Consider the following 25,142-nt stretch of genomic DNA (forward strand, 5'->3'; position numbering starts at 1 on the left):
TACATGTTATTCCAACATTTCAATAATTAGAGCTGCTGAAACTAAAAGAAACTTACCTCAAAGAAAAGTCTTTATGCGAGGATTTTGAATATACAACTTGTTTCACGTTCTAATAACGTTTCGAGATGATTTCGTACTATAGAAATCAAGTTCTCTCGTTTCTCTCTCGATGTTGCTGAAATAAAATGAAGAAAATATAGCAGCAACTTGTTCTTTATCATTGCTCTCGCGCTCGGACGGTAACATCTCGCGCCCAAGCGCGAGACGTTCTGTCCTTTGAGTGTTATTTGTCCCGCGCTCGGGCGGTAAAATATCGCGCTCGAGCGATTCTGTCCAACATCCTAGGGTCCAAATTAGCAAAAGTGATCAACATGAAAATTGTAGATCTCTGTCTTAGCTTTCATTTGCCACCAACCTCACTCAATTTGGATGTTGGACATTAAAATTATGCTAATTCTCCCAAAAATGTGTGAGTGCAAAAACTGCAATTCACACGCTACAATTCAAAATGAATTTGTCCCTATTTCTAATTGGATTTGGACAAAACTCAAAACATGAAAATTTTAATACTATGTATTAGCTTTCTAATGAAATTGGTTTCATTTCATTTGGACTAATACTCTGAAAACCATCACATGTGTTACTTGTATACCGCGGTCTAACATCATTCAAACACAAATCAATTACTATTCAAATATTTCATTATCACAAACACATTTCTTACTTTCATTGTCAATTATATACGTCATTTACTTAATCACATGACAATTTCACGAATTATCGATAAGCACAATATGATTTACAATAATACGATACACTGTCCTTACAAAAATAGAGAGACCTAACGACATGGAAACTACGGTAGCATCTACTTACAACTTCTGGGATTTACACAATTTACAACTAAGCTTTAGTGCATATTGTCGGGTATGCCACCAGAAACCACACTATCGTCGACTGGTTTTGGACCCCCACATGATCTTGACACTGATTCGAAAAGCTTCTCAATCTCAGGTGCACATCTCGTAAAAGACCGGCTCCAGAAATTGTATCGGGGATTCTGTTCAACAGGTAAAAGGGATTTGATCAATGCAGGTTATAGCCATCGTAAAAAATTCGGTAAATCACTTTTCTGGGTTGGGGGAAAGTATCAAATATATATGACAAGAAAGTGAAGCTTTGAGGGCCACAGCCACAGCCACAGCAGGTTTGGTTCACCCAAGTAGTATGTATATACTGCAGCAAATAAACAAAGTACCTTGATGAGCTCAATAAACGTAATTAGAAGTCCCCAGGGATGAGGCCTATTAACAATTAATCGCTCAAGCAGGACACGGGTGATTTGCTCTTGAAATATTTCCTGCTCGATGTAAAACGAATATATTCATTAGCACCAAATAATCAAATTTTGTCGTCCCTTTCCGAGCACTTGAATTCTGTTAGGTAAGGAGCAGAAACGATACGCACCTGATTTGATTCGTTAAACAGGTAAAGAAGGATGAAAGAGAAGTAATGAGTGTGGTTGTTGGGATAGCGCAACTGGTTCCCGATAGCATTCAAGAAAAGGTAACGGCCCTCTGAGTCCAGATCGAGTATCAAGGTCTGGAAAATGTCCAGAGCAGCACTAACCAAGAATGCGGTCATGCTAGCCATGGATTGCGTGTATGGTGGGACTCTGGATTGCAGCTGTTGGATGGCCTACAATGAAATTCCAGAAGGTTTTTTATCTTTGAAATGAAAATGGGTAGGCAGGGATACATATATCAAGCATGACGACAAGGACAAAAGAGCATTTCAATTGATATTCTTCCCGACTTGCTTATACCTGCATTTATAAGCGTAAAAGGAAGAAATGGCATACCTGCATCCCAACATAAAGGACAAGAGCGTTCATGAGAGGAACATTGTAACGACTGCCAGACCGAGCTCCTTCAGATGGAGTAAGCAAAAGCTTCTGCTTCAACTCAGTAAGAAATGAAGACCCTTGCTGCCTTGTCTGTACGTACAAGGACAAAAGGAAAACTAAGAAAATGGATATTGAAGCATGAATTTATGAAACATCTGGTTTAACACCGATCAGTGGACAGCTAAAAAAAGTCGGTGGCCCCTCTGTTTCCCAACTTGCACATCGATACTTGTACACCACCCACAGTCAAATCTCCCCATAAATATTGCTCGAAATTTTGTGTTCAGTTTCTTTCATGTTTACCTTGAGATACTCATCCACATCATTCTTCATCTGCTTTGCTTTAAGAGCTGCATCAACCTCAGAGAGAATTCGTGGTGTATGACTGATTTCTGCCAGTAGGTCAATCTGAAAATATATATTATATCTCAGTTTCAGAATTTAATCTACAATCCAAGCAGAAAGCATAAAGGATCAAGATAAGATACAAACCTTTAAGTTGGGGGTAGATGGATCAGGCAACCTCATATTCCGAGGAAATGCACTGAGGATTATATTTCGCATCTGTATGCAACTTGGTGGAATGACATCACAGAAGCTGAAATGATAATCACAAAGGAACTCCGGGAAATCATGGAGTAGCACCAACAAGACCCTGAGTGTCCCTTTATAAAGAAATTGTATCTGAATAAAAGCAAAAACAAGAATTACAAAAAAAAAAAAAAGGATCCACTGTATTATCATTTGCCGGTAGCAGGAGCACCAAAACAGGAAATCGTTATCATATGCAAACCTACCGGCTCTCCCAGGTCAGCAAGTCTCAGGAATGGCTCCATGAATTGGAACAAGTCTACCAAAAGTCTTTGAAAATAAGGCCATCCCTTCTGTGCATTTACCGTGAGTAATTTTGGCATGAAACTTCTATGACTAACCAACTCGAGCCAAGCAAAGCTGAAAGCAAATTACAAAGTTAATCGTCACTAGAAAACACATGATTTAGTAAAATCTATCCCCACCAGCTTGCAGAAGAGCAATTATGAAGTGACCGATAACTTAAACATATATTTCCCAAAAATGTGCAGAAGAGCACTAATGAAGTGACCATCAACTTAAAACATATATTTCACTAATATAGACTATTTTTTTTGTATTTTTGTTTTTTTTAAAGTAAACCATATTTTATCGCATTAGCAGTTCAACAAGTCAATCCCTTTCCCTACAACATTTTGCAGAAATAAAAGAATCAAATCTTTGAAAACAAAGTAGTTATATCTAATATGTATTTGTTCAACTTCAAATAATACAAATTGGTTGCATGTGTTGAATTTTTCTCCAAATATTTTACCATGCCTTGCACCTTGCGCGTGAACTATATGACCTTCTTTTACTGTATCGCGCCTATCACTCTTCATAAGCATGTTCTAAACTAGTGCATAAACTAAACCACAAAATATGCCAGTGTATAATAAATAAACAGACCTGAACCCTGGAATCTTAAGAGGCTGAAGAGCATGGAAAGCATTTGCTAAAGCAGTCAAAACCTGAGAAAAATGTTAAAGAGTTAAATCCAGCCGGAACTAGCAGACAAACCTCGAAGTTTAGCACTTTGATGTTATGTATCCACAATCAGAAGCAGAAGTCAAAATATTCACAATTAGAATCAGTGACGAGGTGCATGCCAAATGCAGAATACCTGGAAATTTGTGCCATCAAAAACTGGGTCCAAGGAACACAAATCCAACAACCAATTAATAAACAACCTAAAATACGGCCTGGGATTAAACGAGGACGTCTTCTCTGCAGCATCTTTTTGAATAAACTTCACAGTCACAGCAAGAATCTACGAGAACCAGTAATTGAGTCTATTAAACCTAGATAAGCAACTAAAATTTGAATTTTTCATCAACTGAGGGGGAAATGCATACCTTAAGCAAAAGAGAGAGTTTACTAGGCCCGTGATCAACAGGGAAAAACTGGAAAATAACAAGACATAGCAGTTAACAAACACAATAAGTTCTAGTAAGAAAAGTCGAGTGATACAAAATGAGAAGACAGTCAATGAAGCAGAGTATAAATGTAAACATTAATTTTGAAATGTCCAAGAAATTAATGCTACCTTCAGAATTGAGAAGATCAATTTCGCATAGATGTCAATAGCAAGGAATGACAAAGGTTGTCCCAAATGTGACTGGGAAGAGCTAGAATTAATCACCTCAGAAGATAAGCAGTGTGACACTGAAAGTTCCTGAAATTGAAGCATATTGAATTCAAAATTCTTAATAAAATTTATAAACACTGTGACTGAAAATAAGAGGAACTTCACCGTGAGCCGACGGAAAAAATGCTCTGAGGTGTCATCCCCATTAAGGAGGCCCCTCTGCTGTAAGAGTAAGACATAATGAGCGCAAGCTGCATCATTTGCTCCAGGAAGTTCACATATTTGGTACCATTCTGCAAACAGCATGGAGACCTATGCAGATAGCATAATCCAAGGAAAAAAACTCAGAAAGTTGGAAATTTTCTTAAAAAAAGTACCGCATTGTAAAAATTTATGAAAATTTGAATTCGTATCGGCCAGTCTACGCTGAAGTCTTTCTAAAGTGTATGTAATAAAATATTAGCTTTTATTTCTCAAAGAAGCTAGCCACTAATGCATTAAAAAGATCGTGTGATTTTCATATCAGAGCTTGTTTTAAGCTCATAGTTCCGAAAGACAAGAAAGGAAAGCAACAAATGCCAAACTTCAGAAACAACCTCGCAGTTACACATGAACCCAAAAACAACCAGCTTTCTTGATAGCAAAACATAAAACACGCATGCAGAAACGGGTCGAGTAATATCTTTGTTTGCTCCGTAATCCCCATTGGACATGTTGAGTTGATGAAAGCCACACATTATATCAAGCATTCTTGTTTTGAATCTAAAAGACAGTGTGAAACTTGAATGGTGGAAATGTTGAACATAATACTCGATAATTTTTTGGTTTACAGGTGAGACTGGAGGAGTTAATAATACACTGAGAAGTTTGGCCATGGACAACAAACAAAGATGATGCTAATGCCAACAGCATGGCATTGACAGTGAGATGAAACACTAGTAGGGATGAAGGTATAGAATGGAGGCCTATCGATGCCGCTATGATGGCTGAACTTGAACAACCATTTCTAGAGGAAGAGGTTAAGAAGGCGGTTTTCGAGTGTGACAGATGCAAAGCACCGGGGCCTGACGGTTATACTTTGGCACTTTATCAAGATTGTTGGGATGTGGTAAAAGGGGAGTTAATGAAGGTTTTTGAGGAATTTTATCAAGGAGGTATCATAAACGGAATAACAAATGAGTCGTATATATGCTTGATACCGAAGAAGCATGACTCATTAAGGGAGAAAGATTTCAGACCCATTAGCCTCCCAACGAGTTTATACAAGATAATTGCAAAAGTGTTGGCTACAAGAATGAAAAAAGTATTGTCCCATACATTGTCAGAAGCGCAAAATGCATTCATTGAAGGAAAACAGATTTTGGATTGTTGTTTGATTGCCAATGATATGGTGGAAGAAAGTAAGAAGAAGAAAGAAAAAAGGTGGGTCTTGAAAATTGATTTTGAAAAAGCATATGACAATGTCGAATGGGATTTCTTGGATTTTGTGCTACGGAAAAAAGGTTTCGGAGACAGATGGAGAAAATGGACAAGAGGATGTGTATCAAATGTTTCGTTTTCCATCATGATCAATGGGAGACCGAGGGGCAGTGTTCTAAAATTCGGCCTAGGCGCCGCCTAGGCGCTAGGCGGTGGCCGGCCGCACCGAGAAGGTGCTCGGCGGCCAGCCCAGGCGCTAGGCGGGCCTGGGCGCGCCTAGGTGGGCCTGAATTAAAAAAAAATTTGGGCTTCAAAATTGAAAATTCAATGATCCGTTAAAAAGCCCATTTTAAAAAATAAAATTTTGGCCCACTAGGTATGCTGATGTCTTTCTGGGCTGCTGCGTTTCTTTCTTCACGTTATTTTCCAAAAGCGCTTCTCGTTCCAGAAGGCAGAAGCACTCCTCGTTCCAGAAGTACTCCTCGTTCAAGGTGTTCGTTCCAGATTCCAGAAGCACTCCTCGACGTCCTCGTTCAAGGTATTGGCCGTGCATTTAATTATTTGGAATAAGTATTGCTGTATTGGCCATTCCAGAAGCACTCCTCGTTCTCCCACTAGGCATGCATGATGTTTGTTTTTTTATTTACTTTAATGGGTGGCCATTGTCAAAGAAACTATTAGTGAGGCTTGATTTTACAGAATGTTCAGAAAGTTGTGCAGTTTGTATTAGTGTTGTTGTTACTTTAATGTTGCTGTAAAAAATTGAGCTTTTACAGAATGTTCAGAAAGTTGTGTCGTTTCTATTAGTGAGGCTTGATTTTCAGTTTGTGTGGTTTCTATTACAGAGGTGTTGACTCGTATTGTGTGGTGGTCTATGGTAGAACTTAGAAGCAGTAGGTTTATAACCTTGAGTGTGGCAGCAATTAGAGTTGGTGTATGTATGCAAATGAAGACAACTCTAACAAACTAATTTTCCAGTGTAATCTTATGATGGTTGTTTCATGTTTGTATCTAAATTCTAAATGTGACTATATTGATTTTGTGTCCGATGATGAACAAGTTGTTGAAAATTTCAGAGAAGAAGAAGTGGAGTAAATTTGTGACGACACATTAGACTATTTTATTGTGAATTTTGGAAGAAATCTGAATTATTTCTTATTTTATTGATATGACACATTAGACTATGTTGGGAATATTTTGAACGTATTTTAAATTTGATGTTATTGTATTGAAGTTCTAGTATGTGATTTATTATATTTTAATATCGTAGAATTCGATTAGCGGCGCCTAGGCCCCGCCTAGGTGGCCTAGGCGCTAGGCGCTGGACTGGCGCCCGACTAACGCCTAGCGAATTTTATAACCTTGCCGGGGGGAAATTTAAAGCGCATAGGGGACTTCGACACTCCTCTATTTTTATTCAATATGGTGGTCGACGTTTTGGGAAGGTTGATTGATAAAGCAAAGGAGGAGAATTTAATCAAAGGGTTTGAGGTGGGACGAGAAAAGGTGGAAGTTTCACATAACCAGTTTGCGGATGATACTTTGTTTTTAATTCAAAATGTGGCTCACCTAAGCTTTTTGGTGCAAGTCTTGAAGTCATTTTGTGATATGTCGGGACTAAAGATCAATTGGGAAAAGAGTGCTTTGTTGGGATTATGTCAAGACTCAAGATGTTGTTCAAGAGGAAGAGCTGGCCCACAGGATCGGTTGCCGTAGGGATCAATGGCCGATTACATACTTGGGAGTTCCGATAGGGGGTAATCCACTCAAAGTGTCTTTTTGGGAACCTATCCTCATTAGGATTTCTAGAAAATTGGCGACTTGGAAAAAAGTTTTTTTATCGAAAGGGGGAAGAGTAACATTGATTGCTGCGGTATTGAATGCTTTGCCGGTATACTTTGTCACTGTTCAGGGTACCGAAAGGAATAGCGGGGAAGATAGAGAAGTTAATGAGAGATTTTCTATGGGATGGAAATGAGGCTGATTCACATTGTCATATGGTGGGGTGGGAACAGGTTTGTAGACCAAAAGAGAGAGGTGGCTTAGGTATTGGTAATATATGCTCGAGGAACAAAGCGTTTTTGGGAAAATGGTGGTGGAGGTTTGAAGTTGAGAATGAGCCGTTGTGGAAAAGAATTATAAAGAGTAAATATGGGGTACAAGAAAATGGTTGGGATGCAGAGTTGGCAACGAATGTGACATTTAGATGCCCATGGAAATTCATCTCTAGAACATACCCGACTTATCACCGATTACTGAGATTAGTGGTTAGAGGAGGTACAAGGATTAGGTTTTGGGAAGACATTTGGTGGGGGAAAGTATCTTTCTGGGATTTATTCCCTTCTTTATTTCGTATTAGTTCGGTCCGTAACTTGCCTATATCTTATTTTGCTGCATTCGATACCGTGTGAAATGAGTATTCTTGGGACTTGCATTTTCGTAGGTCTCTCAGAGAGGAGGAAATCGTTCAATTGTCTTCTTTTTTGAGCATTTTGGAGAGGGTTAGTTTGGTTGAAGGGGTCGACGATTTTCGAGTGGGAAGGGGATCCATCTGGGAAGTTCACAGTCAAGTACTCAAGTCTTTCTTTCACTCATTTTTTTCAGCTAATGCCCAAAATTTCGAATTTCACAATATCATTTGGAAAACTCCGATTCCTTCAAAAATTCAGATATTCTCGTGGACGGCAATCCTTGGAAAATTACCTACATCCGAGCAAATGCAAAAGAGATGGCCTAAATGTGCTCTTTCTCCCGGTTGGTGCGTGTTGTGTCGTAATGATTTGGAAACGCAAGATCACATGCTCATACATTGTAGTATTTCTAATCAATTGTGGTCCAGGGCTTTGGAAGAATTGAGATTGGTTTGGGTCAAACCAAAAACAACAAAAGATTTGTTCAAAACGGATCTTGGACAGTGGGTTGGCAGAAGAGCAACAATTTTTTGGAGGGTGGTGATTCATGGGATTTGTTGGGGTATCTGGTTAGAGAGAAATAGAAGAATCTTTGAAGATTTGGAAGACAGTATAGAAGAGTGTTGGGATAAAATCAAGATTCGGATAGAAAACTGGATTGGAAATGTTAAAGAGTTTCAGAGTTTATCGATACTTGATCTTTTGAGGGATTGGAGTTATATTTATTGTTAGTTACATGATTTTATCTTTCATGGTGGTGGATCACTAGTCCACTTATGTAAAAAAACCACTATTATGTTTTATTAATATTATCAAGTTTCTTATCAAAAAAAAAAAAGATACAAAGGTCAATTGTGCTGTTATAACAGATCGCAAGCATGATTCTGAACCCTAGGTTATTATCACCATCACTTTCCAACTGAATATAGAAATAAATGGGTGAAAAAAGAATAGCATCACGAAAGTTGATGTATTTCAGCGAAATTCATTTAAAAAGACAAATTATGGCTAGCACCTGTTCATGCAGACCAGCAGGATCTGGTTCCACCAATTCTGTGGCCGAGTAGTCTTCCCTGCTTGACCCAGGTAGCCCAGAGACCTGTTACAGGACATAAAATTTAATGTATAGGGATAAATATTGATTACTGAAGGTGAGGAGGAGCGAGAAAAAAACCACTTCAAAAACCTTCTTGTCTTTAGATGATCTCATATTGTCTTCCTTCCCAACAATCACAGTAGGCAAGGTTGTAAGATTTGCAGTAGGGTTCTTAGCGATCTCAACTAGCTGTTGCAGTGACTCGGGAGATCCAGGCCTAGCAGCAAACTAAAAAGTACAAGAAAAAAATTTGTCAGGATCCCATAATGAGTGATATGTAGTACACAAGACAAAAAAATGGACCAAACGAGTGCCTTTGCCAGAGCATCAACAAGATTATGTAGTTCTGATATCACTTTAGAATCATTGACAACTAATGTTTGGATAAGAGAAATGGCGAATTCTGTGGCAGCCTCTGCAAAACAAATAGATTAAGTTGCATTGATGTCACTGATAATGCTAGTGGAATTAAGCTATTCGACACATACTATTCCTTCCCGCATCAATAAGCTTTGCCATATAGACGTTATATTCAGCAAGATTTAATAATTCACTGCCAATAAGACCAACAGTGATATCCTTGCTGAACTTCCGGTCTTCATCAGAGTACATCACCTGTCAAAACACACACAAAAAAAAAATTGAATTAAACACTTGTAGGATGTTTTGTTTTATTATGTAAGTTCTGAAAAACTCATTTAGAGAAAAATTATATCTGGCTTTGCTTTGGGAAAATTACATTGTTATTATAGATGATGTCAAATTATAATAAAAATTAAAACGGAATATTTTGGATTATGATGCAATATAATGATAGAATATTTTAGGAAATAAGAAAAAAAATAAGTTAAGAATTATATTGGAAATGTGAAAAAGGCGGGAAAATTGGCTAGAACTTGATTTAGGAAAAAGGATATTTTTGGTTTTGGGAAATAAAAACAAACATACCGTAGCTTTTCATATATTCACCAAATAACAAAATCCCACCAACCACAGGGACAGGCACAAACTAACTCACCCATCTCATTTCCCATAAAAAGAGAGACCAATGGATTGTAGCATCTAAACAAAGAAACAGAACATTTCATAGATCCATACTTTTCCAAATGATAAGCAAACTTAAGTTAAAGAAAATCGCTGCAATTTACATTGGCTTCTTTTTTTTTTTTTTGATAAGAAACATTATAATTTAAAAATATAGAAGTTCAGAGTTACACAACATTATGCGGACAAGATATCCGCTACAGAAAATAAATACAATAAAACCAAAGACTCCTAAGAATTCCGGTCAATGAAAAATAAAATTCCAATCCCTATATAACTGCGATACACCAAGGTGTTTATAGTCTTCTTGTAAAATCGCCCAACTAGCCACTCTCAATTTAATTTGTCATTATGATCAAAGTACGTACTACAAATAAATTGGGATTAAATTGCGGCATTAAACTGAAGGTTTTTCATTTAAATCCTTAATATCCTACTGTATAACGATGTAAGAGGGCATGGGGAAATATTTGTTTTGTCAGATTCATTGTGGGTTTTAGAGAAAGTCATTTAGATCAATAATTTCGAAGAACTGTTTTGCGAAAATAAAATGCATCATGAGTATTGTCTAATAAATGTTACCAAATCATGATATAAGATATTTTAAAACTCTAATCTAATACTTCCGGTAAAAACAAAAGATAACAATGGAGTCTTCTTTGGAAGTGATGAACGGTTGAATAAAATGTAATGAACATATCAATATAATACCCTACTAATGTTTAAATTTCTTTACGGGGCTGGAAAATATTGTGGGAAGAATATCAAACAAGGTCAATACAAATTTCAAGTTTGACGTCAAAATAATCAAGTACCAAAATAGAACAATTTCAAAATATAAACTAAACTCTAGAACCAGCATTTGTCAAATTCAATTAGTCCAAACACGCAAAAATTATACCAAACGTGCAAAAGAATAATTACCAATTCCAAGGTACCCGGAAAGAAGATCAAATTTAATTTAACTGTAACTCAAAATCTAATGGCATACCCAACTAGTGAGCTCCTTCACAACAAGCTTGCTAACATCACGAATTGCAGCCAAGATTGCTAGATGAGCACTGACATAAGCTCGCTTTGCTGCCTTTTCATATAAGCCCTTGAAAGCCTACACAATTAGTAGGAGTTAACATGTAAATATTTCCTTTTTTCAGGTATCAATCAAACAAGACTCCATAAAATCACACCTTTTGGGCAACTGCCAAAGCTGCCTCGTCTCGGCTTATGCACCTGAGGATAACAGCGGGAACCTCAGCTATAACTTCCTGCAAACAAAAATGGGTACACTCTGGTAAAGAATCTGAATCGTAAATATAAAAATGCTTTGATGAAAACAAATTTACAACCAATACATGGGTTAGGTAACTACCTCGATTTCTGCCTCCTTGGCATCACTACTCAATAGATTTTCAAGCTGAAAAAGGACCAACGTAGAGAGCATTATTAATAAATCAAAGCATATCATATTAAATACTTTCCGTTACTTGTGAACACTTTCTATTTTAACATTAAAAATAGAGTCATGATACTGATACCAAATACGTTACAAGAAGAAAATTTAGAATACCAAATTTACCTTCTCTGAAATAGTCTGGTACTTATCCAGCGCATCACCTGTGGTTAATAAAGGCTCCAAAACATTGCTTCCAAGACGATCTGATGCCAAAGTTGGAATAACAGACTGCACCGAAGCCACTGGTTCCTGCAGATGTAGAATCCCACATAAGTTGTGGAAATTTCACAACAGTAGCAATAACACTTTCATAAAAATATCACTCACTTTTAAATAATTAGAAGGTCCTGTCAAATGCAATTCAGGTGTAGAAGTGAGGGGGAACGAAGAAACATCATTTGCAAGACTTTGCGGAGCAGGAGTATCAACAGTTGCAATATGAGTGGAAGAAACACTGAAACATCCTCATAAGTGGGGAAGTAAATGAGTTATTTAATTCAAAGATCATAACAAAAAATAAAAAGGAATAGAAATAAATGAAACCTAGGAAGATGGGATGCATTGGCGTCTAAATCCTCGTAACCAATTTTCATATTATTGGGAATGACACTAATTCCTGCATTTGCAATGCCAGATGTGTAAATGCCAGCAGTTATTTGGTCAGATGTGGATGCAAATTGTCGAGAGAGTCCCCCACTGCCAGATGAAGCAATGGGAACCACGGGTACTGCGTTTGAACCCTGACTGGACCAATTCTGCCACGGTAACCGAGCAAAATCCTATTCAAAATTAACACAAAGGGATTCGTCATTCAGTATAATCCAATTCCCATGTGAACCAATTTGATTGATTTTCTGAGGCATGCGCGAAAGCAATCCACCTCATAAACACGCTGCTGTGAGTGTGAAAGGCGTCCAGGTTTAGGGCGAAGGGCGTCCGGCAAAACACCCATTTGACCTTGGGCATACAGGCTAGAGTCAAAATATGTAAGACCAGCACCCTCTCTATGTTTCCTCCTGATAGTAAGTTGCTGAGCAATTTCCCCATCAATAGTTTGAATTGCCTACCAATGGGATTATGATGCAACAAGGGAACAACAGCAACAAAATAAGTCAAGTCCAATCCAAAAAATTACTATTGTGCAAGAAGTATTGAAGTTATAATAATAATACTAATTCATAATTCATACTATCATTATTTGCCAAAAGTGAATAGTGAGCAGCTCCCGTATATCAATGAGAGAACCAACCCATGACAGCCAGCTTCGGCTTATAATATTGGAACCACATCAAAACAAAACAAAGTCCAAGAATTAGTCTTTTTAGCATCTACCTTGTTTTTTGCTATATTGAAAAATTTTGTTCATTTACTCCCACCATAACTTCCCACCTATTCACCCCCATGTTTTGCTCTTTGCTCAAGGTTGAACAACGTCTTTGTACAAAAGTTTCTAGTCCATGATATCCACCAGAAAAATGAAACAGCAATATATAGCATTCTAGACATAACTTTTATCAGTAGAAACAAAAACATGCCAATATGTGAATAAACATCATATTTCATCAACTCGGGTATTAAAAAATAAAACAAGTTTTCAAAGAAAAAAATTGACTAATAAAACTCAAACAAACCAAGTAAGCAGAGTAAAGATGTCAAACTAGGAATTCTCAGAAACTTTTGTAGTTACAATCGGCAATTCATTTAACCTTTTCAGTGGCAGCTTGTTCAATCACTGCACAGCCAAGGTCCAGATTGTCATTGGTCACAAGTTGAATCGCTTGCTCTAAAAGTTCATTCGATATGCTCAAGCCCTGAAGCAAACCCCTAAGCTGGCTTGATATTGAACCACGCAAAGGTTCCTGACAGCAACAAAAGTAATCTTAAAACACATGAAATGTAAGAATAATAATTAGGGAAAACAAACAATCATGATTCCAGTAACATGTAGAGTAAGACAGGTGTATCTTTACCTTGCATGTCACATGTGCTAGACTCCCAGCCAACCTTGCAACCATCAAATGTGCTGCATTACGTATGAGGGTTTCATCAGGCTCCAAAGCGTAGTCCTGCCATTTGAGTGAATGAAACTTTTGCTTAGAACCTTTGGAATGAACATACACTGAAACATAGATAGTTCAGATGTATAAAGGAAATAATTCATATTGGAAAACCTTCAAAACAAGTTCCTTTGTTGTCTGAGTTGCAATGGAAACACTTCGCTGCACGATGCTGGACACTATCTCTGTGATAGCTCTATCCATGGCAATTGGAAGTACACTGAACCAAACAAAAGTTCAAGCATATAACATGGCATACTGATTTTTTGAAGTAGAATTGAACAATGAGTAGATTCTCTGACCTCTGGAAATTCAAGTACAGGCCCAATGCATGGAGCTTTTTATTGATAACAACTTGCTGTTCCATATTAGAGGCTGGCACAGGAATCTGAGAAAGCGAATATAGTATATATCTGGTCAATAAATATTTACCCACGACAGCTATCCAGCTATCGAAGCAGGAATTAAAAATTTAAGCAAACCTGATTAACCGAAAATTGGGACTGTCCTTGGGGAAGACCTTGAGCAGAAAAAAGCTGATCTGTTACTCCCGGACTTGTCAACTTCTCATCGTCAGCCAATGTGCCAGATAGAGTATGAAGAGGAGTCGCATACTGATAATACACAATACAAAAGAACCTTAAAAATCCAAAAAGAATGTGTGTCCATGTTTCATGGAATTTAAGTAACAATCTACAAAGACTCGCCTGAGATATGATATGTGAATGAGCACCCGGATGAGGTGAAGCAACATCTAGTGGTTGCTCAACTTGGTTTAGTGTAGGTATTATTCCAGACTTCACCTCATTTAACATCTGAGGTTGTGAAGATCCTACTTCTTTATTCGAAAAATCAGGATTACCTTCAACTTCTCGAATTTTGTCCTTGAGAAGAGACGTAGGTGTTACTTCTTTTAAATCTACACCAAGGTTCTTGAACAGGACCTAAAAGGAAATGAAAAGAAAATAGCGAAAGAGTTCATATTAGCACTTTGCCCTCAAGGAAAATACCACAAAATTTATGCATAAGATTTACCTCGATATCAAACTTCAGATTTATTTTTAAATTAGGCATTGCATAAATCTCAACAAGCAATCCAAGTATACCCATTGTCCAAGGGTTTGGAGGCTGATAAGCTAGACTGTTAGAACATGGTTCCAGAATCTGCAGCACAACCACAAGATAAATGAAACTTAACACCCTGATGTAGTGAACATCAAGCATAAAATCAAAGAACGATACCTTGGATGTAAAAGGAATGACAGCAATCATAAGTCCCTTCTCATACGCCTGTCAAAATAGTAAATAGTTAGATAAACAAGAATGAAATCAGCAGCTTCAAATCAATAAGGAACAAAATAAGAGGTCACAAAAGAGTCACAAAGAAGATGACTAAAAACACATGCTGACATGAGAAGGAAACAGAAGAAAATGAAGATACCTCCACAATCAGAGATTTGGGATCAATCTCTCGTGCCCTTAAAACTTGATTCTTCCCAATAGTAATCTTCCCAAGCCAGCTTCCTAAATTTTTCAGCAATGAACGCTCTTCTGAACTTGACTTTATAAGTTCTGACCCTAGAAGTACCTGAAAAGTAAAAGAGCACATATAAAAACACTATTTAAGGGATACAATTAATTAAGAATATATCTATGGGTGATGCAAACCTTGCAGTTCTCATAAGTGGCTTGTACAACCTCTTTGTTCAGAGACTTCAAATTTACTTTATCAAGGAACTTTAAGTACAGATCATGAAAATTTGGCTCAATGCTTGCTCTGTCGATAAAGGAATGAGAATCAATACAACACTTAGAACTGCCTTACAAAAATTTTCGAATTTACCTTATTTCAGATGGCGTAGGTGAAAAGGTAAATGGAGGAAATCAGGGAATAAATTACTTGCAACTAAAATCCCCACACACAAGTTTTCAGTTTCTCAGTAATAAAGATATACCCCAAGATTTATTAGAATGTAAATTAAAATTCTCACCTCTTCATAACCATATACTGAGCAAACCAGGGATAATAACGCTCATTCAGAATCTCAGTAAATTCTTTAGCTTTAGCCTCAATATTGGCAGCAGACAAGTTATTTACGATAAAAGATATCTTATCCTGAATTTCAGAAGCAGGAGTCTGTTAAAAAAAAAAGGTAGATATCACAAAGCAATCAAGAACTGCAAAGGACCAACTAAGATAGGTCATAGAACTATTAGGAAAACAGTTGTGAGAAATAGTTTGCAGGCGAAATATTAGAGTGCACACAGTTAAAAACGACAAGATAATAGCTTATGGATTTAAAGACAGTTAATTCGCCACCAAGACAAGAAAGAAAGAAATCAGAATTGACAATCCAATCATCCAATGACAGTTCAAACTCAGTAAAGAAGTAGCAAAAGATTGTATGAAAAGATGGAGATCATCCGTGAAAAATACGAGAGATAAAACGCATAAGCAACAACTGAGATACCGACAAGAAAAAAGTTTCACCCAAATAACCTATCCATAACACAACCAAGAAAATGCACCTCTATTGGAATTTCTCTTCTCTCTGCTGCTGTGATAAGAGTTTCAATGTTTAAGGCAGAGCCAAACCCTGTACAATGAATAAACACTGAATTAAAGACACTAAGATTAGAAGGCTGTGATAGATGTCAACCAACACATATTTACAACATAAATTCCAAAGTAGATATTGCATGCTCCGAGAGGGATAAATATACTTGCTGAGGTAGATCGAGATGAACGTGGAAAACCAGGAGAGGAAGCATGTGTTAATGCACCGAGAGAACTCTGAGACTGCAAGTTTAGCCAATATAGTTTAGCTCAAATAAAACTACAAGGAAACAAAAAACACCCATTATATCCATGGAAATAGTAGATGCGAAATTATATCACTTGCCTTTTGAATGCCAGCTGCATCACTTGAAGGAGCAACAGCAGGCTGCCCGGCGGTTGATTGTGCTGGCTTTAGGTTATTAGACAGCGCCACAGGAAGTTTTCTCTCATCTAAAGAGCTTGTAGATCTTTGGGGAAGTTGGACTGTAGGGACGACTGACGGCCCAGTCTGTGAACTTCCCAGTCCAGATAACAAAAAAGACGAGCTCGGAGTCTGAAAAATGGAAACAGAATATAACTCGCAGCCAAAAAAAATAAGTATGGTTGACAGTTTTAACTTCAACAATACATAAAGTCTCTGTGAACATTCCATCAATAATAGAAAAATTTGCACAGAAAATTCCAAAAAAAAATCATCTCTTCAAAATAGTTTCACCTGACTTAATCATCATTCAGTTCAACCAACTCAACAGGTAAAAGAATGCGTAACAATAACCAAAATTTAACAGCTTTTCCTAGAAACATTGTGACATGAAATTTATAGCTCGAAGTAAGAATGAGACACGAGCAACCGCAAAAAGAGAGAAGAGAAAATGGATATAAATCCATTATCATGGAGTCCAAAGTGGCATACACAAGAATAAGGAGAAGACTGCGGATGTAATTGTAATAACATAGCAGAATTAGCATTATGAGCACGGCATAAGATTTTCAGCCTAAAAAATTATCAGTATAATGATAGTTGTTACAACTTAATGCAAAGAAGCAATTCAATTCATACAAAAAGCAAGTCAAAGTTCAATGTTTGTATTTAAGTAATTTAAATACCAAAGGAGTGAAGAGACCAACACCAGTAATCATTAAACAACAAAATAAAGGTGCCATAACCAGCGTACAGGCATTTGAAATGCAATTCCTGGAGGGGAAATAAAGGTACCCTAACCAGCAAGATAGGCATTCGAAATGCAATTCTTAAGAGGGGCCATATTGAAGTGCATTTCCGTTGAGGAATATCTAGAAGTGTTAGGGATGTGGTCTTGGTTTTCTTCATCTTGCCGACATAAACAGCACCATTGAGGTTAGGGATGTAGTTAGGGATTGGAACTTTGTAAGGGCAGGCAATTAGTTTCAAAAGTGATTAGCTTTACGTTAAGACAGTCATGCAGTTATATGAGCGCGGATTTCTTATCCGCCTCTTCTTGTAATTCGAATTTATTATTATAATGAAATAGTTTCTTATCAAAAAAAAAAAAGAAGTGTTAACTGAACTAGTCAAAAGCACTAGTTCTACTGATAAATTTGCACCAATATCGCATCATCGCAAGTAAAACTGATCAAATTATTTGATATGCTTTTTGTGGAGAAAAGTCAACTGAAAAATTATGACTCAAGTTTTCCGATTGGCAGTTTTAGCATTGACTGCAACTTCATCAATGTCATCGAGTAGTTCACCTATCATATTTGATCCTTGAAACAAGCTTGAAATGTTCTCTGTGTAAGTTCAGAGCATGTTACAGAGTAACAAAACAATACGCTACCTCCACATTAGTAGAAGATGGCTGGATAGGACCATGATGAAGATCAGTAGTGTCATTACTGACAATATCTTGATCAGTATGAGCTGCTGAAATCCTAGCGAGTGCCCTCTCAATAAAGGTAACAAGGTCCACATTCGTAACACGCAAATGAGATATTTGTAGAATATGATTGCAGTATTGTGGCCACTCTATGAGGCGGTCAACAAACTGTTCCAGTGCCTTGGTCCCAAAAACAAACATCTACATCATGTAAGAAATAAAAGCCATTGGTCAGTTTATGAATAAAACAAAGACAAAAATAAGACGAGGAACATATACAAACTTTTGAATCCGCAGGTTTCCGCAGAGCATCTAAAACAGCTCGTAAAGCGATACCGAGTGTGAGATGTGTCACAAGTTGATGCTTGATGAGTGACCCTGGATAGAGAATTCCATACCAAGATCTATTTCAAATAACAGCTCAGAACCCTGAATAGAGAAATCTCCATAATAAACATACAAAAGGACTACAGCATGCCAGGAAAGCCAATTAGTACATAGATTTGCATTAAAAAAAGTAGGTGGCTTAATTAAGTGCAAACATTTTCAAATTTATGATAATTATAACAGCAGAGTAAAGATTTCCGTGTTGCACTTGGTATGCCAAAAACTCCATATAAATATGGACAATCCGCTGAAAACTCAGAGAACACATCAAAGGTGGTATACTATCCAACAAGGAGCAGCACCTTAAGTTGAGCCAGCCACAAATTTTGGGAAACAAGGGAACAAATTTGAGTAAGCTAGTTAAGCAAGCAATCACAATTCACAAACACAAATTAAATATTATATGGACGAGTTTGTGCACATTTGTAAGTTGAAGAGTCTGCCTAGCCTATAAAATCAAGTTCAATAGAGGTTCAACTTTCCCTTAAACAAGAAATCAGGGCGACCATTTCAAAGTCACTCAATACCAATGGTCCAATAATTTCAGTTCCACCAATGGAATACATATAGCTTCCGTCAGTTTTTTATCTCAGTCAATGTAATGCAACCAAGTTTGGTCAGGTTACACAGTTAAACTTAGAACTGCTAAGTTGTGCTAACCATTCATGTCTCATCATTTTGCCTGGCTCTAAACTATGAATTTATGCATTGAATTGGAGTCCATTTTTTGGTCAATGTGAAAATGAAGAATATCTGAAATCGATGCTGACTTTATGGAAAAACCCACCAAACAGATGGAGATGCCTTGTTGAAGAGTCAAGTCTCCTTTGCCCAAGAATGTCACAAATGTAATGAGGCCTTACCTCCAGCAATTTTTCACATTTCAATAAGTGAAAAACAACTACTTATGTGGCCATGCCGAACCAACTTTGAAAAAAAATCATAAAAGCTGTGTTTAAGCAATCAGGTTAGCAAAAAAATATGGATGAAAACACAAAAGGATAACCTAATGATATTCATCCGACAATCACCCATCCAAACTAGAAAGAAAAATTAAATGATGCCTAATACATTATGATATCTCCATTTGTCACAAGGAATTAGTGCCTATTAACAAAATGAAAATAAAAAACATGACACGGAAAACTAGCTGACATAAGTAACATGGTAAAGTTAAAAAAATGTAAAATATGACTCACCAAAAAGACCAGCGGCAATTTTCAACTGCCTTTCAGGGTACTTGGAAAAGAACTTGTACTCCTCGAATAGATTAGCAATCATGCACTCAAAAATCAATTGTTCCCTGTTACAAATAACAGCTTTCTCGATTGAGCCTCAACTTTTAATTGAATTCCAAAGGCTATAACAAATTGGTGACATAATCCTCCTATCAATGTATCATTTGAGAATCTAGAAGGCAGCTTATAAACAACCAAAATAAACCAACAAAGCTAAAAATTAGACTCACAAGCATATTGTCCCAATTATCAACCAGTTGAGATTAGAAGGAATTGCACATTTGATTTAAGTAAAAATAAAGACAGATATCTTGGTTGGAAATTAACCTTCTCTCTGGAGATTCCTTGAAACGAGTAAGCATTTGAATAATCGCATCAATTGCCAGTAGACCCGAAAACATTTGATGGAAATATGAATTTGCTTCTTTCTCAATATCATCAGCATAACTATCAGAAGAGGTAGAATCAGCAGTCCCACCCTCTTTAAGTCGTGTATTACCACGCATGGAAGTGGAATGCAATTTTTCCATTTCCTCGGACAAATGACTGGACGAAATGACACCAACATGAGACCGAAGGACCTGCCGTTCCAGCATGTAAATAGCTAAGGCCAATTAAGATTAAGTTGGCTACACAAAAGTAAGCAGGAAGAGCGCGACATCCAAACCTTTAAGAAAGAGGGATACGCATCCAAATAAGTATTCACGAGAGCGCCAGTGGGGTGAAAGCGATTAGAAGAAACATCCTGAGCTCCAAGCTGAACCGCCTTTAGAAACTTGAGGCACTCCTAAAAAGCATGCATACAATTTCTATTTACTAACAGTTATTCTATATCACTCCAGACATCTAAAAACAAGTAATACAAGACTATCAGTGACAGATAGCCACGTCAGCATTATGTAACTGGCAGCAGATTTGTCAAGATCGTTTCAAGTTCATTATTCCTTTAAAGGTCTCAAGAGATATTTTGCTCACGAGTGCTGGATGCCCAAGTGTTATTAAGACAAAAAGGGAGTTACCTCATAGAAAGCATCTTTGTATGCAACTAATTTATCGTCCAACCAGTTCTCAAGATCCATGAATTCTTTTCTAGAAGCAAGGGTAGCCAGTCGAATTCCAAAATAAGAAGGAATCATATCCAATACCGGAGATAGGATCTGTAACAAAGTTAAGAAGAAACATCAACTAACAATAATTGCTACTAACAATAATGAAAAACAAAATAAACATCACTTAATTCCTGGGGTTTGATCTCAAGTGTCTGCTTACAGAAGGAAAGATATTTCACAATCCACCAAATAAAAAAAAAACTTAAAAACTACTTGTAGGAACCCTGTGGTAACATGTGGTGGAAGATACGATATTGTGGTAACAGAATAACAGGGCAGTAACAGCAATTCTCAGATGGCATAAACGTGCATTGAAGCACTATATTAAAAAAAGAAACCAGCCAGTTGGTAGTATAAATTGAATTCAACATAGAGTAATTAAAATCTGAGGAAATGACTGAAAATGAAATTAAACAAAAACTAACAAGCTAATCAGCAGTTAAAGAGAGAAATATTAATAAAAAGTTGACTAGATCCCAACCAGGAACCAGATGGAAGAAATCTGAGGGACCACATGGAAGCCCTTAAGAGGCATTGGTAATCAATAATGTGAACAAGGTTTGCCTGTTATTGCATCAAACATCACCATCCTTCGAGTGCAGAACTAATGGAAGTTTATTGTGAATTAGAATGTTGTTGAACAAAATTAAGTGAGAAATTTACCTTTAATTCCTGGCAAGCATCCAGAATCCTACTATAGTTGTCAGGGTCAATGTTTGTGGCATCTACGAATCCTCGCAACAACATGTTTGGGTTTTCATTCCACAGATGAAGTATTAAACTGTCTCCCGAAACATTTTTGAGTACCATAGGAAGAACAGCAGAAGACACTTCATGCTGGATAAGATTATATGCCGTCTGCAATATCAGGGGTTACATAGTGAGTTACACAACAAAAGGCAGAACTAAAAATAACAGTTCATTCAAGATGAAGTACATTCACACGAGCCATCCCAAGAAGCAAAACTTCTGGGCAGTGGTTAAGAGGATTTTTAATAGCAGATCGCACAAAATTTGCATGGCCCCTCTCAGCTAGTTGGCATAGCACCTCGAGGAGGTCGAGGCAGGTCCAAGCATGATTGAACTGACCAGATTGAAACTTATGCCCTGTCACAACATCATCATAGGCCTGTATAAGAAAAGGGATTGTTAACAATTAGTTATCACAAATTTGTATCCACTTTTAAGCTAATATTCATGGATCAGATTCAATAATTTACACATTCAAGCTCTTGAAGAAAAAGTAAAGAATAAGTGGCATGTAGTAACTGGATACTAAAGAAAATATACCATTTGCCTCTCAGAATGTGCAAATGTAAACACTTCAGGTGGCATTGAGATGGCATACTTTAAAAATGATAGCTGACCCTCAACATTCTTCCAAATAAAGCCACAAATGGCATGAAGAGGAAATGGATCCTGAAAAATCATGTTACACATAAATCATAGTTGTTTAGAATTCGGAGTGGGTTTGGTTTTAGTTTTATTGTTTCCTTTTTGTAAAGGCGATTATAAACATTTCTCGTAGTGAGTATCAAGGGATCTTCTATGCTGAAAAGATGCTATATATCTATACATGTGCACCTTGTGTTTAGCAAAACAAATGAATATTTCACGAAAGAGCAACGACTTCATAAAGATAGTATTGTTTGATTTTCACATGGAAGATGGGAATCAAAAACAGTAAGACCAAGTAAGGAGACATACCTGGCATGCATGTTTATACACAGACATAAAAAAGGAAAATGCTGTCTCATTAGGGATATAAAAATTCTCGTGATCCAGCTTCTCCATGACATTTATCCAGTTAATTCCAGGAGCCTGTGACAAAAATTAGAACTAACAACCATGCGATGAATCAATTAAATACACTACACTGATGTGAAACATAGTACAGAACTTACGAGCTGCTTTATTGAATCCACTAGTACATCTACATTCCAAGAGTTCAGAGATGGTTGCTCCAAACCAACACTAACCCCAAGCGCGGAACAAAATGCAGAAAACACATTTTGACTGTCATCAAGACCTGCGTAAGTTCGGGCAATTGTACCAAGTATCTTCGCGATAGTGACATCAGAAAGAGGCAAGAATAAAGACAAAATTTCTTTGCATTGTGAGACATTGGCAGTGCATCCATAGCCTAATTCATTCATCATATCAGCCATGCTACTTTCCTTCTCCATTTCTGCTAGAATCGCATCAAAATCATCTTCATCGCCTTCGTTGAATAAATCCAAATGCCTGCATTACATAAACAAGAGAAGTGAGAAAGGTTGTTTTTACAGCTCACACACTAGCAAATCATCTATGAGAGGTTTTGACACCAAGTCTCCCAAATAATGTACCTGAAGAAATTTTCATCACGCGATTCATCAGAAAGGAAAGGGGCTAAGATAAATTGGGCTCCCTCCTCCAACTGCACAAGAGATAACATTTGCATGAACGAATCTACATACTTAGATAGACCTTCGGATTGACTGAGAAACACCAGAATTTGCTGAATTAGCTCAGAAGAATCTGAAGCCATGGAATTGGCACTCAATTCTGCAATCTGGCTCATGCAAAAGTTTTTCCCTGCAATACAATCGACAAAAATGGAACTACTTTAATGCACAATGAAAAGCAGGTTAAGCTCAACAGCTTTATTTACTGTAATCTTCAGTTGTTCTGATTCAAGACCACTTCCACAACCGAATAATTTTAACGTTCGTATCCAGGTAGCTAGGCAGAGAAAGTAGTCGTACTAACCACACATTCTGATCTCAAGGTTTTCTGAATCAGACAAAGCAAGGCCCATTACAATTTTATCTAATGCCGATAAGTGCAGTCCGTTAGAAAGATTCTGCAGATATTCCCCGTTTATAGCTGAAGTACTCAATGATTGACAGAAGACTGTACTGAAATTAGGTTTATCCATAATATGTTTAAACAATGAAGCAAATATTGGATGCATCTCCATATTCTTCGAATCTTTCTGATAAATATGCAAGTGATCAAAACAGATTTGGAGTAGCAATATGCTTCCTTCGATTCCATGTGAAGTACACTGCAACATGTAACATAGTCAAAATGATAGCCCACAACTTGAATACAACGACATGAAGCGCAAGGGTTCGATGGAGCAAAAGTAGGAACAAAAAGGACTCCAACATGCATGCAGGGTTAATTAATGAATTAAAGAGTTCCGGTCTTTAGGTAAGTGGGTTGACGAAGCGGTTTTTTATTTTTAAAGAAAACAGTGTGTGGGCCTCAATTTTTAATGTGCGCCTTATGTGCAATGTGCGACCTGCAAAAGGTTGCACGCCTTTCGCAAGGGTTGTGCCTGAACACCCTCTGAGGCGCATTGGCTTCGCCTGTAACAATACTAATAAATGCAGAATGATAATAATCATTTGTTTCTGGAAGATACCGCTAGAAATTACAACCAAGAAAGTTAAAAAAAGTAGCAAAAATCGCATCATAACATTCATCACAAACTGATTTTTTAAAAGAAAATAATTCATCACAAACAAGTGCTGTCACGATAACTAGTTTTCCGATTCTCCTGATTTTGGTTAATTTGTTGACAAGCTAATCATGGAGCCATCGTTACTACTTCGAGAAGATATGTACCAATTGGACCTGAGGTTATATAGACCAAAGACGAAGATATGATGGACAAGAATTATGTTTGTCTTTCAACTTGGCTTGAGAATTTCCCAAAAGTATCCACACTTGTCATAATCAAACAAATTCTCTCAAAACAGATGTGTCAAAAAAACTAGCTCACTACCATTCGCTCTAAAATCCGAATCATGAGATACAAAGTAACCAAATCTCATTCAAGTAAAATTTCAAAAAAAAATAAAATGAAATCAAAGAAAGCACGAGTATTTTTCGTAAGTTTACTCATACGAGTAATCATATAAAAGCGAACATCAATCACTTCTCTTGCAAACATGTTGAATATATCTTAACATTAAACACGAAATTCAAACAAATCCTCCCCATAAAACACCATTTCATGCGAAGAAACAAACAACTTCAAATTCAAAAAGAGCAAGACGGCTTGATACTCTCACACAAAACTCAGTCTTCTAAATCCCACTCAACTGCAAGATCAATACATCATCCAACTAAAGATTAACAAGTTGGATCACCTAACTGAAACATCGACAAATGGCGATTCATCCATACACGCTAAAACACTCAGAGCATCTACATAAACGCGATCATACCTCGCAAAGCTCCAGGAAAATTGATTCGAAGTCGGAGCCCGAGTCGGAGTCATCCAAACTCTGGATGAGAAACCGAATATGAGCAGACAATTTCGTTGACAGAGGAATCATTTGGAACAGAATCTCGAAATACTGCGATTTTTTTAGTGAATTTAGCTCGAATAATGGAAAGCTAGGGTTCGCAGAACACTTTGCTGAAGACAATAGCGATAGCGTTGAATTAGGGGA

General features: G+C 37.1%; 1 protein-coding gene across 2 annotated transcripts; it reads right to left on the reverse strand.

Annotated features, from left to right (window-relative positions):
• Positions 1-748: 748 nt before the first annotated feature.
• Positions 749-25,142, reverse strand: LOC140823396 (uncharacterized). 2 transcript variants are annotated; one of them, XM_073184714.1, is made up of 51 exons: positions 24,915-25,142; positions 23,446-23,743; positions 23,043-23,271; positions 22,599-22,938; positions 22,402-22,515; positions 21,985-22,113; positions 21,632-21,823; positions 21,358-21,552; positions 20,605-20,742; positions 20,253-20,372; positions 19,913-20,166; positions 19,547-19,650; positions 18,244-18,338; positions 17,922-18,161; positions 16,448-16,657; positions 16,269-16,344; positions 16,074-16,141; positions 15,536-15,681; positions 15,213-15,321; positions 14,986-15,132; positions 14,787-14,834; positions 14,580-14,708; positions 14,252-14,488; positions 14,027-14,158; positions 13,847-13,932; positions 13,659-13,764; positions 13,458-13,553; positions 13,194-13,346; positions 12,368-12,550; positions 12,031-12,266; positions 11,815-11,941; positions 11,611-11,715; positions 11,404-11,448; positions 11,222-11,299; positions 11,026-11,142; positions 9,479-9,605; positions 9,305-9,405; positions 9,081-9,218; positions 8,910-8,993; positions 4,230-4,376; positions 4,023-4,151; positions 3,832-3,879; positions 3,600-3,746; positions 3,386-3,447; positions 2,704-2,857; positions 2,399-2,590; positions 2,210-2,314; positions 1,862-1,996; positions 1,468-1,698; positions 1,259-1,360; positions 749-1,060 (listed from the first exon to the last, which is right to left on the reverse strand). In XM_073184714.1, exons 1-51 carry the CDS (start codon positions 25,023-25,025, stop codon positions 911-913), a joined length of 7,245 nt encoding a protein of 2,414 aa, XP_073040815.1. In that variant the 5' UTR covers positions 25,026-25,142; the 3' UTR covers positions 749-910. The 2 variants fall into 2 exon arrangements, with proteins under 2 accessions (XP_073040815.1, XP_073040814.1); XM_073184713.1 differs by having other exon boundaries at positions 11,611-11,736; positions 24,915-25,141.

Source organism: Primulina eburnea, chromosome 2 (assembly GCF_022965805.1).
Source record: "Primulina eburnea isolate SZY01 chromosome 2, ASM2296580v1, whole genome shotgun sequence".
In the NCBI taxonomy this organism is placed as follows: Eukaryota; Viridiplantae; Streptophyta; class Magnoliopsida; order Lamiales; family Gesneriaceae; genus Primulina; species Primulina eburnea.

What these genes read in the sequence shown, in the direction of transcription:
- LOC140823396 (XM_073184713.1), bottom strand. Translation starts at nt 25,025, where the DNA reads ATGATTCCTCTGTCAACGAAATTGTCTGCTCATATTCGGTTTCTCATC. An exon ending in ATCTGAAGTTTGATATCGAG is followed by an intron (nt 14,489 to 14,579) that starts GTAAATCTTATG and finishes ATTTCCTTTTAG; the next exon opens with GTCCTGTTCAAGAACCTTGG. An exon ending in AACAAGCTGCCACTGAAAAG is followed by an intron (nt 12,551 to 13,193) that starts GTTAAATGAATT and finishes TCCCATTGGTAG; the next exon opens with GCAATTCAAACTATTGATGG.